The sequence below is a fragment of the Atractosteus spatula genome, chromosome 4 (genome assembly GCF_055471065.1).
Source record: "Atractosteus spatula isolate fAtrSpa1 chromosome 4, fAtrSpa1.hap1, whole genome shotgun sequence".
In the NCBI taxonomy this organism is placed as follows: domain Eukaryota; kingdom Metazoa; phylum Chordata; class Actinopteri; order Semionotiformes; family Lepisosteidae; genus Atractosteus; species Atractosteus spatula.
In genome coordinates, this window is record NC_142709.1 from 62178469 (window position 1) to 62192005 (window position 13537).

General features: G+C 36.9%; 1 protein-coding gene and 1 non-coding gene across 2 annotated transcripts; both read right to left on the reverse strand.

The window, feature by feature from the left end:
• Nucleotides 1-360: 360 nt before the first annotated feature.
• trnaw-cca (transfer RNA tryptophan (anticodon CCA)) lies at nucleotides 361-432 on the reverse strand. The gene has a single exon. It is a non-coding gene; the product is annotated as a tRNA-Trp (tRNA).
• A 2265-nt stretch (nucleotides 433-2697) lies between these two features.
• Nucleotides 2698-5355, reverse strand: LOC148836794 (single-pass membrane and coiled-coil domain-containing protein 1-like). Its single transcript, XM_088914775.1, has 3 exons — nucleotides 5194-5355; nucleotides 4696-4845; nucleotides 2698-4066 (listed from the first exon to the last, which is right to left on the reverse strand). Exons 1-3 carry the CDS (start codon nucleotides 5241-5243, stop codon nucleotides 3598-3600), a joined length of 669 nt encoding a protein of 222 aa, XP_088770901.1. The 5' UTR covers nucleotides 5244-5355; the 3' UTR covers nucleotides 2698-3597.
• Nucleotides 5356-13537: the final 8182 nt, after the last annotated feature.

The window sequence follows — 13537 nt, forward strand, 5'->3', positions numbered from 1 at the left end:
AATGACATTCTGGGGATGAGTCCTGTACTCCTCGCTTCATCCACTGACAAGCATGAACAAACCCAAAACACAACATATAGTCTTATTGGCTCTTTTACAATTCATGTGCGGAATACAAAAGTCAGATCATAAACTAGACAGAGACGAAACTGTCAGGGTTCAGTAAAGATAAACAGCCTGGTGTATACATTTACACTGTATCAAACCTCAAATTTGTTTTCAGTGGGGAAAAACAAAGGAACACTTTTAAATAGCCTCGTACTTGAATACATTTGTGAGTGTTCAAGACATCAAACACCTGTAATCGCGTTGCTGAGAAATTCGTTTTCCTCTGAGAACGTGGGGAAGGGACCAAAAACATGACCCCGACGTGATTTGAACACGCAACCTTCTGATCTGGAGTCAGACGCGCTACCGTTGCGCCACGAGGTCTTCCATGAAATACTTTTTTCATTATCAGCAGCAGTGCCACGGTGGTATCATTCAGTTTGGGAATGTATTCATAAGTAGTGTCGACTGAAAGAAGGTTATAGCAAGGCCATTGCTGTGTGATGCTGAGATCAAAGTTTAATTAAAAAATAATGTCCCTTAAGGGCCGAACCTCTTTCTCGCCATTAGAAAAATAAACCGTTTAAGGCGCTCACCCGAGTGAAAAAAAAAATAGGAAGGCTATTTAATTGTGCAATTGAGCACTACAATTAGTGGGACATACATTCATTGAGAAATGTCAGAATACTAGGAAAGAGGGAGTGCTATTCATGGTTGCTAATTATCTTCCGTGAGCAACACGAATAATCCAAATCAATTTTTAGGCCGTGTCCCAATGTGCACACTTGCGTTTTTGCGCCCTTCACCTGCGTGTTCTCGCTCAAATCTGCGAGGGTTTAGGGTGTCAGATTTCTAAAATTGTGTCACAAGGGTGCCCAGAAGCGTCCCCAATACTGTACGAATTACCCCCCAAATCTTTGCGGATTAGCGACGTTTCATGTTCTAGCCTACCCCAGCGAAGAGAAATTCACGTATTAGTAAACTTTTTTATATAGTTTTAAAACACATAAGATTTTATGAAAAAAAAAACAAAATTTCATTAGACTACTTTATATTATAGGTATGAAGTTTTGACATGAAGCTTTTATTTCCACACATCGTTTCGATTGAGGAATATTCGTTTACCTGCCTGTTGTCGTATTGTCATTTTTGTACAGATATAGACTAGATTCAATGTATTTTGTAGTACAAACCTTTGCATAAACAGAGAGCGATATTGCCAAGGGTTTCTTAGTTTACTTCGCCCGTTTTGAGTCGAGGCTTCGCAACATGAATGAACACGATGCGTCACTACTTTTGTGCAGGGGTAGACGAGACGACATCCATTTTAGTCAAACTGCGACCGGAGAACGAAAAATATATATTTTTAAATATCTGACAACATGCACTTAGCCGCTGGAAAAGAAACATCAGCAACAGACAGCCGTGTAATCAGCGAGTGACGTCACACAAGGGCGTCCCATTACTCTGTTTATAACTCTGCACCCTCGACTCCTCGCGCACTTGGAAGTCCACACTTCCCAACGTTTTAAAATGAATTTAGATGACAAATGTGTTTTTTGTGACAATAGCCCTGAAACTATTCAGCATTTGTTTTGGTTATCTCCCAGGGTAAAAATGTCCTGGACTAAGTTGCAGAATTATATTAAAAAAGAAACCAATATTGATATTTGTTTTGATGAAAAAGATGTTACGTTAAGTTTCAGCCCCAATGAAAACAATATTTAAGTTTCGTTTGTAATAAATTTAATTATTATAATGGCACGTTATCACATACATTAAATGAAGTGGTCTGGGAAGTACCCTGTGTTTGAGTATTTTAAAATGGAAGTAAGGGGGTATTTGCAGACTATTTCGAAGTGCAAAAATATGAAAGCGGTGCGGACATTATTTTTTATTTAATTTGTTTATAATCTTTTTTCATAACTTGAATTTATGTAGTAATATGTACCCCTGACGTTATTGCTGTCTTGAATTGTTATATGTTCTCTTGTTTGTATTGTAATTTTTGTTCTTTTGTTAAGCATAAATAAATAAAAAAGTCCACACTTACTGGCTCAACGTCACAGAAGTGCGGACTTGGAGGACCTGAGCTGCACATTCTCTGTTTTTGGCAGGATTGAAATCTCAGTATATTGAGGTTCCTGATGTTTTGGTCAGCGACTTTACAGCACAAACACTGCTGCGAGGAACTCTGTAGAACTGTAAATGCGAAACCCTTTCTTACGTTGGTGACTTAATGGTTAGTATAGTTGACTTGAGGGTGATTCCGGGCCAACGTAATGTGTTTCTTCTTTTAATTAATGGAGTAAGCATTTTGATCATATAGCAGAGCAATAAAGAAGTATGGCGCAAGTTATAAGAATATGTAATTACGAGTAATAAAGCCAGCAGATTATAGACACAGGAAAATCTATGCCCATTTAACTCGAGGTAGGGATATACCAATGTTTTTGTTTTTAAATATATATATAAATCTGTAACAGAAGGCAAGAAAAACCTTTTAGGCACTTCCAAATATACTTCCAAATCTTTTCACCACTGGTATAAAAAAAAAACGAAAAAATGATTTTGATTATTCTGTATTATTTTTACTTACTCCACAAAATGAAATTGATCATTTTATATAAGTACAGTACATGGGTTTGATTTTGTGAAAAAAAGTTGCTTATTTGTTTACAAAAAATGCTTATATTATACACTACAGCTGTAAATATATTCTCTCATGTTGAAAGCAAATCATTAAACAGGTTATAAATCCCGAATTTGAACAAGCAGGATAATGCTAATGCCTGAACTAAAAGAACATGTTTATAGGGTGTTTTTAAAAGGGGAACTGCAATGCTCTTTTTATATTTCGGGGTTAAAAAGAATCAGCACTGATGAGTGCATTTCAAACCACAATAAAAGTAAAATGAACACAGTAACTTGTAAAACCTCCAATTTTTTTATGACAAAATAGATTAAATTTCCAGTTATGTGCAGCACCATATTCCATAATTCCGAAAGAGGCAACATCCTGTGACATGAAGCGGCCCCATGACATTGTAAACAAGTATGCTCATGAATACTGTTAATCCAAAAGGAATATTGTTCTTGACTTTGAGACGGTTTTGTCAACAGATACTATTTACTTGTTAACTCAGCAAGCAGATCACATTGGAACACTTCTGCGGTGAAATTTCTGCTGCACCGCATTTACTTACTTTACTTATCACATTACATTAGTCGTTACAGTTACTAGTGAGCAGAAAGGGGCGCTTCACGTCACAATTCTGGTGAACTCTCACTCTTGCCTGTGGGGAGACCAGGGCTTTGTGACTTACAGCACTTTCACGAAGTTCACTATTTTGTGCTAAATTTGAAGTTTGTCATTTTTTTCTGTACCGTCAATGAATTTATTTTGTAAACAAGATTTAATAACCAGTCTGAGAACTTGGGACTGCAGTTCTCTTTTGACCTCACTCTCATTGATAGTTCAGATGCATGTCCTGAATACAGTGTTAGGCTTATTGAGTGTCACTGGATTCAACTGCAAACATAAAGAGTTTAGTCTTGAGCCCCACACACCTGTTGTCTTATCGATACGGCTGGTTTCTTTTCTTCAGCCTCAACTGGATTCGTGGATATGTCTCCAGCCTTTCCTTTCTCAACAACTTGCACTGCCCGAAGCAAACTGTCCCTCAAAACGTGGTTTCGTACCACTTTCCTGATGAGCATTTCCACATCTTCTGAGTACTTCTCTCTCTGCCCAGGCTGGTAGTACTCGGCCTCGTAGCCCCGGGCAACGAAGAAGGCGCACAGCGCTTTTGCGTCACGGCCGCCCAGGCCCAGTTCTTCAAGCGTCGACTCCCACGCCACGTCAACCCGCCGGTTTTTGATTTTCCTTCGGAGGACGGACGCTAGCGTGGGAAGACCACTGACAAGATCTGGCAGTTTCCTAACCACCTGGGAGTGGCAGCAGCGCAGTGTTTCTATCACGTAGGAGAAGAAGAGATTTGTCTCAAAGCTGGTGAATCTGAAATAATAAGAACGTCCCTCAGCATAGAAGCACCATCCAAGTATTTCCCATTCATTTTTTAAAAGAAGCCCAATAATTTATCTTAAAGCTTTAACACGTGCTAAATAAGAATGGTTTTCTTTTATTTACTGCAATTTTTTAAGACAACCCTTATACTTTCGATTTGACCTCTGGCTGCACTGACAGCAAAAGCACTTGATTAGAAAATGATGTGGGACTTCACTTGCTTTCACTTGGATAAAAAAAAAAACTATGATAACTGATGCAGTATTTGAATGAGAATCATTACTTGGTGTATTTCCTAATTTATGTGAAAGACTGAAATATTTCAGTTCAAAAGAAAGAAACATTTTGTAATGAAGAAGTTCAAGAAGGTAGATGCATCAGCATGCATAGGCTGCAATGGAACAGGTAAAGGCTTATTCCATGTTGAAAGGAAAAGAAAAGAGACAACATTTCGGCTGTGGAGCCTTCGTCACGTGACAGCAGACTTCAGCAAACTTTTTGTGATCAATCAATAAAAGTCTATTTTTAAACACTTTAGAAATAGAAGATGGATGACTATGAGATACCAGGTCTAATGATGGTTACGTCTTGCTGTAGTAAGTGGAGAGAGTCTAGCCTACCTGTCCTCCATCAATGAAGACCACACTTCATCGTGATCACACTGCTTGGCTAGAAGCTGCCTGTGCTGCTCCAGTCTCTCTGCCAGGACCTTTGCTGCCCCATCCAACTCATCAAATTGGGCATTTATTGCTTCTAATTTCTGCCCCAGTCTGGTAAAGGACAAAAGAAAAACATAATGTTATGGCAGATTTCCAGTACAGAAATAACACATATGTAACACGGAACAGCTCTTGATTTTTACCATTCTAACATACTCCAGTATAGCTTTTCGAACTTTAATGAAGCCTTATAGTGATTTTGATTTAATATCTAAACAACAAGCTATATGTATATGAATAAAACAGTAGCCCTTTATAACAGCATTTTAATATAATCACATTTTTAAATATTTTTCAAGGTCGTCTTTAGCTTCATGAAAAGCTATAACTTGTAGTATTATTGCTTCTACTGTAACTCCAAATGGTTCCATAAATATCCTAACATCTTAAAAAAATCACCTGTTCAGAGTTCCAGAGACTCTCCGTAGTGAAATCCCTTCTGAAGACATCCTGTTTGTATTTGAAAAGGTTAATCACATGGGCTAAAAGTCGAATCTCTGCAGAAGATTTCAATCATATTAAGGCTAGAAGTTCAGATCAGCCCTATTTTATGTCATCAGATCTGTGTACAGATACGATGGACTGTGGGCTATTTTAAACACCAGTTAAAAAAGCAGGCAAGCATGTAGTGAACACTGATACCCACTGGCAACCATGTAGGTTAGCCATGAAAACACATGATAAACAGTTACAGATACCTTCTTATATCCAAAAGAAAAAAATAGAAATTGTTTAAAAAGTGTGTTGAATGAACTTGCAAGAAGGTTTTCTAACCAAGTGGATGATGGTAGGTATTGGTGGTCTAATTAAAAAAAAGGCAGCTACATATACATTATGCCCTTTTGAAATATCTTACATGGATATATATTTTTCCATACCAGAAAAAAAGATTCTTCTTATCTGTAATGTACTCTTAATATTATTAGGAGTTTGTTACACCATTGTGATTATCTTACTCCTTATGGTTAGCTCCAGGTAATTTATTAAAATTTCAATTTTAATTATCCTAAAAATACAAAAAAAATCTGTATCTTAAAATGTTCTCTAGTCAATTCTAAGCAGCTTCTAAATATTGTGTTTAAATTGCAGAGCACTGTGTTTGACCCTACACAGGATGAATTTAGACCAAGCTGTAACTTTATACCATGTGTGCGGTTTATGTGTTCATCTAAAAATAAAAAGGCTACTATAATTGTTGCTGGGAATCATTTCTCTTCTTGCTGTCAGAGCTAGTTAGAGAGCTTGTATTAATGATATTCATGTCTGTTTAATATGGAGGAATTTTGACATTAGTTACCAGGTTACAGCTTAATAATTAGGTACTGTTTCACTATGTACAGTAAGCAGTGTAATATTATAAAAATACAGAACCAATTGTCTGTTTGGCTAGAATCTCAAATATTGTGAAGTTACTGCCTCTTGTTTTATTTATAGACTTTGAAGGTATTAGCTATCTAAAATTATTATTTATTATTGACTCTAAGCAATTTCAATTTCAAACTCTAAGCTCACCAGTTCTGTTCGCACTTTATACAAATGATTGTACGAGCAGTAGTCAAAGCAACTTCATTTTCAAATTCTCAGATGATACAGGTGTGCTTGGTTTAATGCATAGAGAAAGCAGTTCAGCTGTGTACATGTCAGAAATCCAAAGGTTTGTGCAATGGTGCGACAACAATAGTCTAATTTTGAATGTTAATAAAATAAAAGAAATAGTTTTTGATCCCAGAGCAGTTGGTGATCATTCACATGTAGTAATCCACAACGAACCTATCACTCAGGTTCATTCATGTAAGTACTTAGGAGAACACATAGAAAGTAACCTGTGCTGGACTACTCATGTTGAGAGTGTTTGCTCCAAAGTTCAGCAGCGCTTATACAGTATTTCTTGCGAAGACGAAGAGTGTTTGGGGTTCGATAGGAAATAATCCTACTCTTTTACCATACTGTAATTATCAGATATGGTATAACAGTGTAAGATAAGATCACTTTATTAGCCCTATACAATTTCTTGCATTAGGAATTCATCTATTCACATACCCCAGCTTGCTCACCATGAGACACACAGGTGGGGAGAGAAGCCTGGGGTCAGAGCACAGGGTCAGCCATTGTACAGCGCCCCTGGAGCAGTTGGGGTTAAGGGCCTTGCTCAGGTGCCCAACAGAGTAGGATTCCTCTACTAGCCACAGACACATTTGAACCAGCAACCTTCCAGCCACAGACCCTTAGCCACGGTGCCACCGATCCGTGTGGTTTGGTAATTTATCAGGTCAATTAAGATCATAAATTACCCGTCTCATCCAAAGGGCTTTGAAGGTCTTGGGAGTGAAACAGCACCCCTCCCTGCAGACAATCTTTGAAAAAGCCATAATCAAACAGGCAGAAAAAAAAATCAGATCCTTCCCACATCCTCAATTCTGAATTCCAACTTCTTTCTTCTGGCAAACATTTTAGGGGTCCCAGATGTAAGTCAAACAGATACTGTACAGTACATACATTCCTTTGTTCCACTATCCATTAAACCTGTCAATGCAAATGGCAAGGATAAACACAATTTTTTACCTTTACAATCCACTTGTGTGCAATACGTTTTGTAATGTGTTATAAATGTAATATGTTGTTATGTGTTATACATGTGCAGTGTTTGGGTTTTTTTCTGCATTATATTTATATCTACAGAAGTGCTGTGTGTCCACAACAAATTTCCCTCAGGGGACAATAAATCTTATCTTATAACAAAAAAATATAGGTATTTCTTCACATTGCTATCTTTATTTTTTATGTCAGTATGGACAATCAAAATCACAATCCCCCAATAGTAGATATATGACATGTTAGAGGCAGTGCAGTATTCTTATAAAACCAGTCAGAAGACCTTGAAATATGTTCTTTTATTGTAATATCTGTCGGCAAGTGGCATGGTTTTACGGGGGAAGTTGTAGGCGTAGCTGAGTTCACTGCAATAAATGGCTGAAGTTGAGTGCTTACCCAGTAGGTGGCATGTTTTCCTTTAGTTTATTTTACATCCAGCATCTGCTACCAAATTTCACTATAAGAACGGTGAATTGCATTATCGTAAGTGCTGTGCTTAGGGACTTAAGCAACTGTTCTGTGTGTAAACATAACTGAATGTCTTGTACCTCAGAATATTTTCTGCTTGCAATTTACATTAAAATGCTACTTTAAGACTGGAGCTTAAATCTTAAAAATTCATAATTACAATATAATGTAACGCTTCGGGGTTCACGTGGGCGCCCTCGCCTGTACCTCCACTGCCCACCGGGCGAGGGCGTTACAATATTCATGCAGCAGCTGGCTTCCACCTGGTAGTGGAAAGAGATGACTGAGTAACCTGGGACTGAACTTCCCTCACCACTTTTAGGATTATCACATCAGACACAAGAAGGCTAACAGTATCATGCAGCAAAATATTGTGAAAGTAACAGGTACAGTATAAGTCTATATACAGCAGTCAGTTCCTGGGGAAGCGATATTCCTCAAAAACAGACTTTTGTAAAATGATCAAATATGCACGCATTCTAATTTCATTGTATGAGCCTGGCAGTCAGAAATGGAAATGTGGCCTGAAAGCAATTAATGTCTAGGTTGCTGGCAATCAGAAAGAAATCAGCAGAAAATGGGTGGGAACAGTTTAAAGATATTCTCTTTGAAGCACAGAACAAATTAATCCCAAAAGCAAGCAAATAAAAGGTAGGAAGTAATGACGTAAACAGTTTATTGAATTAAGTGAAATATAAGGAGAGAGATGAGCTTCTATGAAAGAACATCAAAATTACATGAAATGAAGACAAAAAATTGCAAGCAAAGATAAAAGAAATATATCAAAAGAAGCTGAAAGCCATAAAAAAGAACATTGCAATCAAGGTTAAAATATATAATACATGTTATCTCATTTAGACAATAGCAAAAGAAGTAAAGGATAAAATAAAGCATTTCAGATCTAAAAATGAAAAGAATATACCATCACATCTGTCAAATAATGTCTGGATAAAAAGTCCTAAGAACAATTAAATACTGAAACCCAGTGGAGGTCTCCTCTCATTTGCAAAAATTCTTATGTTCTGTATTTAAAAGTATGAAGTACTTTATATTGTTTGTTCAGGATTAATTGACGTTTCAGCTTTTGTTTTCAGAATAAATAGAAAAGGACTCTTTAAATCACTACCTATAAATTGACACAGAACCAACAAAAATACCTCTGAGCGCCAGAGATACAAGTGTCAACAGTTATTTTTGCACAGCTGTGACCTTGTTTATTTTAATGATAACAAGTGTTGGTGTCATTTGAAAATTATACTGAAAGTAACTTCATTTGTGCAGAGGTGATTTTTTGTTTATCCACATTTAGATTTTTTTTTCATAATTGTGAATTACAGTAAACAATCTTAGTATCACGAAATAAAATACTATTAAATAAAACAGGCTATACGTAAATCTTTGGAACTAAGATTGCACTGAAATTCTTCCACAACATGTGTACATTGATCTGCCACATGTGGATTTGCTCAGCTTGTGCCTGGAGGCCTGTGGAGACAGTGGAGCTGCTCTGGGTATTTTTCCATTTTCACTGTGAATCTCACAAGAACTACTGGATTCTATTGAGGTCTGTAGGAGCACCTTGGTGCCTCCCACGTCTTTCTTTGGATGAGCGAGAGAGAGAAAGTCACGTGCTTTAGCCACTCTTGCCAACAGAAATGACCTGTTTCAAGCATGGATCTCCAAAGGAACAAAAAGAAGGAGGAAGAAAAGGAGGGCCTGTGTCTGAAATCGATCATCAGCCTTGATGATCCCTGAAAGAACTCATCTTAAAAGACTGAGAAGCACTGTGGTTAGCTCTGTTGGTAGAGCATGAGATTCATAATCTCAGGGTAGTGGATTTGTGTCCCACGTCGGGCGCCAGATCCTCCATGTTGGAGGTTGGGCACAAGGCTAACAACCCTGTCCTGTACAAAAATGTTGCTGCCCCTACATGCTGGAAGGCATAACAGGAAAACATCCATCCATCCAAAAGACTAAGACTCTGCTAATGAAGAAATGTCTATATCTGATTTTATAACTCGGCAACTGGAACTGCAACTACCAAAAAAGAAGAGTTATTGTGCTCCATAAAGCTAAGCCTTGCTTAGCATTGGAGATCTGAACATTTTAAGTTACAAGGTGCTGAGGTGGTTTGTTGGTTAGAAGTACTGTATATGTGGGATAGTCAGGTGGAAAAATTGCCCATTACTCCTATAATACCTTCACTGTAGAGGGAAGTAACAGGAAATAAGAGACAGGTCTGCTAATTGTGGACTGTCCAAAAACTGTGAAAGGGTTTTTGTAATCGGCCAACTGAGCAACACGCACCTTCTAGAAGTCAGACTATATCAAACTGCTAAAAATGCTCCAGGCAAATTTATGAACCAGATCCCCAATATTCCTAAAAATAGAAACACTGTCTTCATTCTGACCTCCTTACTGGCTCCTGAAATTCTTTCAAGACAACTTTATGTTAAAGCCTTTGCAATTGTCCTCATATATGAATTCCCTGGTACTCTTATTTTTTGCTTTATGAGTTATTTAATTCAAGTTGTATTATTGATTTAGGGTGGGTATACCCTTTCAGAATACCATATCTTAGATTACTGCTTTTCAGCCTAGGGCTCCAGTGGGAGAAAATTTGGTTTAATGCAGAAGAACATCATTACTCAAAAGCAACTTAATCTCCTCTGCAGAGAGGGTTCTCTGCAGAGATAATTGATTAGATAACTCAGACTTTAATCTTTTGCTGGGGAACAAAGATTCACTGCTTCGTACCTAACTTTTTTGTTTATTTCACATGATTTCATATATATTTATATAGTATTCATTCTGTCTATTAATATTTTGTGGGAATATTTAGTATCACTAAATCTTATATTTGGATAGTGTGCATATTCTTATCAGGTCTCCATGCTTTTCTGCAATTTAGCAGGCATTTTGACTATGCAAGAGAAAAAAATACAGAGAACACAAGAACAGTCACACATGGGGGTCTTTGAGTTCACTTTTTAAGTAGCTAATTGATCCAAGGATCTTATTCTGATCTTTCTGGAAGGAGGCCAGAATGTTAGCTTCAAGAAGATGGGTGGTCATCTTATTGCATATTATATACTTTATCCATACTGCAGGTATAGGTTTTGAAAGGAGAATGTCCTTTATTCATACAACAAAGCTTTAAAAGCTACCATAAAATTACTAAGGCACAAGTGATACAATACATGTTTAAAACTACAAGGGGCTTATTCTAGGAAAAATGAATTTTTAATATACCAAAGGATGTGCTTTCCTAAAACAAGGAATACTTTGGTAAGCAAAAACAAATGAAATCTCAGTGACTGACAATTTATCAGAAACCATATTCCAGGAATTTGGATTTTGGATTACCTGAAAAAATATGCTTAAAAACATCCTTAAAAGTAACTAAAGACATATTTAGATAAATACAGTACCTAGTATCCTTGACCTTGGATAATCAATGCCAGCATACAGTTTAAATTAATCAGTTTCTGTCCTCACTTTATTTGAACTCATTAATATTGCTTCTATAGGAAAAGGCCTAGGGACTCAGAAAAAATAAAACACGAATTTCAAGAAAGTCACAAATCTGAGAACGCTGAAATTTAGGTTCTTCTATTTACTGCTTGTGTCGAGGCAGACCCAGCTACCATCCATTCTGGATGAGAAGAAAGGAGGAGTTGGAGTCTGTAGCTGAGTTATCCCTGGCTGGGAGTCTGATGCTGTGCCCAAAGCACAGATATAATCTGTCCTCCAACTGGCACTTGCAGACTTGCAAAATGCTTTCAGTTTAAGTTCCCCTTAATTTTTTTCCTATTAAATGTTCCCTGCATTTAAGGGAGATACATAAAACCACATTGAAGTCATTTCTCTACTTAAAGGAAAAGCTATAAATAAAATAGCTTTTCATGGAACCTGTCTCAGTTGTCCGCAGTCCAGTTTAATAATGCTGCAAAGGATAAGGGTTTGGGAAGATGATTTATTAATCATCGTTGTCCTTAGCCAACAAAAAAAAATTGTGGCCAGCACCCATACATCTACAAAACAGAACCATGGCAACAGACAAGTCCACATGAAAAAGCAGGATCTTAGTTTTTCTTCATTAGAGAACGCTAAGGCTGGTACTGTACCTGCAACATGGTACCTGCTTTTACTGGGAAGCAAGTTTAACAGAGTAAATATGTATACATAGTAATACTTACATAAAAATAAAATCTGTATGGACCTGATCAACTGACCTGTCATAACATACATGTTTGTAGGTCCTCCTTCTCCTCATTCATAGGAGTTAATATTGCATCCACTCAGAAGATGTTTGTGTGTGGTTTTCAGGGCAGATGTCACCTGCACTGTCTATTAAAAAGTAATGGCACCTAGTGAAATGCACCACTTAAACTGGATCACAATGCAAATACTTTCTGACTTTTAAGGACAGCCCTGTTTGAGCATCCCCAAAACTGACGATCTTGAGTGCAATTATGGAACTGATGAGGAAAAGAAATTAAGAGATTGATTAACCCTCCACCCCCATCCATTACTTAAAAATCTAATAGCAGAAAAAAAGCAGAAAACCCACCCACACAAGACAGGAGAACTATGAGCAATGCAGACAGTGCAAGCACCCACCCACAAAGTCATGATAATTTCATGCATCGATGATGAACAGAGATATTGTTAAGTATAAGAGGCCTTGAATCTTTTTTTTCTAATGCTGGCTTCTTTCAAACTATGTTGGAACAGAGACAGTAAGTACACTGTGAAAGAAACTGCTTCCGAGGCAATAGCGAAATTTTAAGAGAAGGCTAAGAACTTAGCCATAAAAAAATATATTTCCTTCCATATTAATTGATGTGATAATTTAGAAATATGGACTGTAAATATTCCAGTTTGGATTACCTTTCTAAACAGATTACCTGAATGTGACAAAGGATTGAAGATTGATTGACTGAACATTGACAAAGATTGGTGTAATAAAATATTCAAAACATCAAATATCATTGATATAAACTGGTATCAACTTACATATTAATGGAGACTGTGTATTTATTATTGAAATGCAAAGTAACAGAAATAAAAGGCAAAAAGAGGTGTAAATGCAGAGAAACAAAGGCATTTCTTTTTGTGCCTGATCTTGAGAAAACAGTTCGGGAAGGTAAGAAAAAGAGATGGTCTGAAAAGGAAATATAATTAAAAGTAAGCAATTCCTGGAGTGAGGACTCACCATTCAGTCGTTACAAAAGTGTCAAAGATAACACAAAACTGGTAAAAACAATAAGAGTGTAATAGTTTGCTTCAAAGGTTGCTGTATCTTTGCACCTAGAAAACACAGTTTAATTTAAAAAATCATCGACTTTTTTGAATCTCTGATGAAAGTTATGATGTGATCCTTGGATCAATTAGCTACCAGCAAACAGAACTAAATGGAGCTAAACTGGCCAAATAGCCCACTCTTATTTGTAACTTTTCATATGTTTTTATGTTCTCGGATTATTAACAGTTAAAGAGTATTTATGAAAGGGCAGCCCTGAAAATTACATTTAGTGGTAGTTATGGAGTTGGCATGTATGTTTCTTAGCTAACCACATCAATCTTTTCCTTTCTAGGTCTGAGCTCTGTAAGTACAAGCAATAAAAGAGTTATATATTAAAAGCATACAGTAACTTTCTTGAAGAAATAATCATAAACT

Bases quoted from the DNA above. Each gene is read 5' to 3' on its own strand.
- LOC148836794 (XM_088914775.1), bottom strand. From the start codon at position 5,243: ATGTCTTCAGAAGGGATTTCACTACGGAGAGTCTCTGGAACTCTGAAC. The intron at 4,846-5,193 runs GTGATTTTTTTA...GTCCTTTACCAG, and splicing joins GTCTCTGGAACTCTGAACAG to ACTGGGGCAGAAATTAGAAG. The intron at 4,067-4,695 runs GTAGGCTAGACT...TTATTATTTCAG, and splicing joins TCTTCATTGATGGAGGACAG to ATTCACCAGCTTTGAGACAA.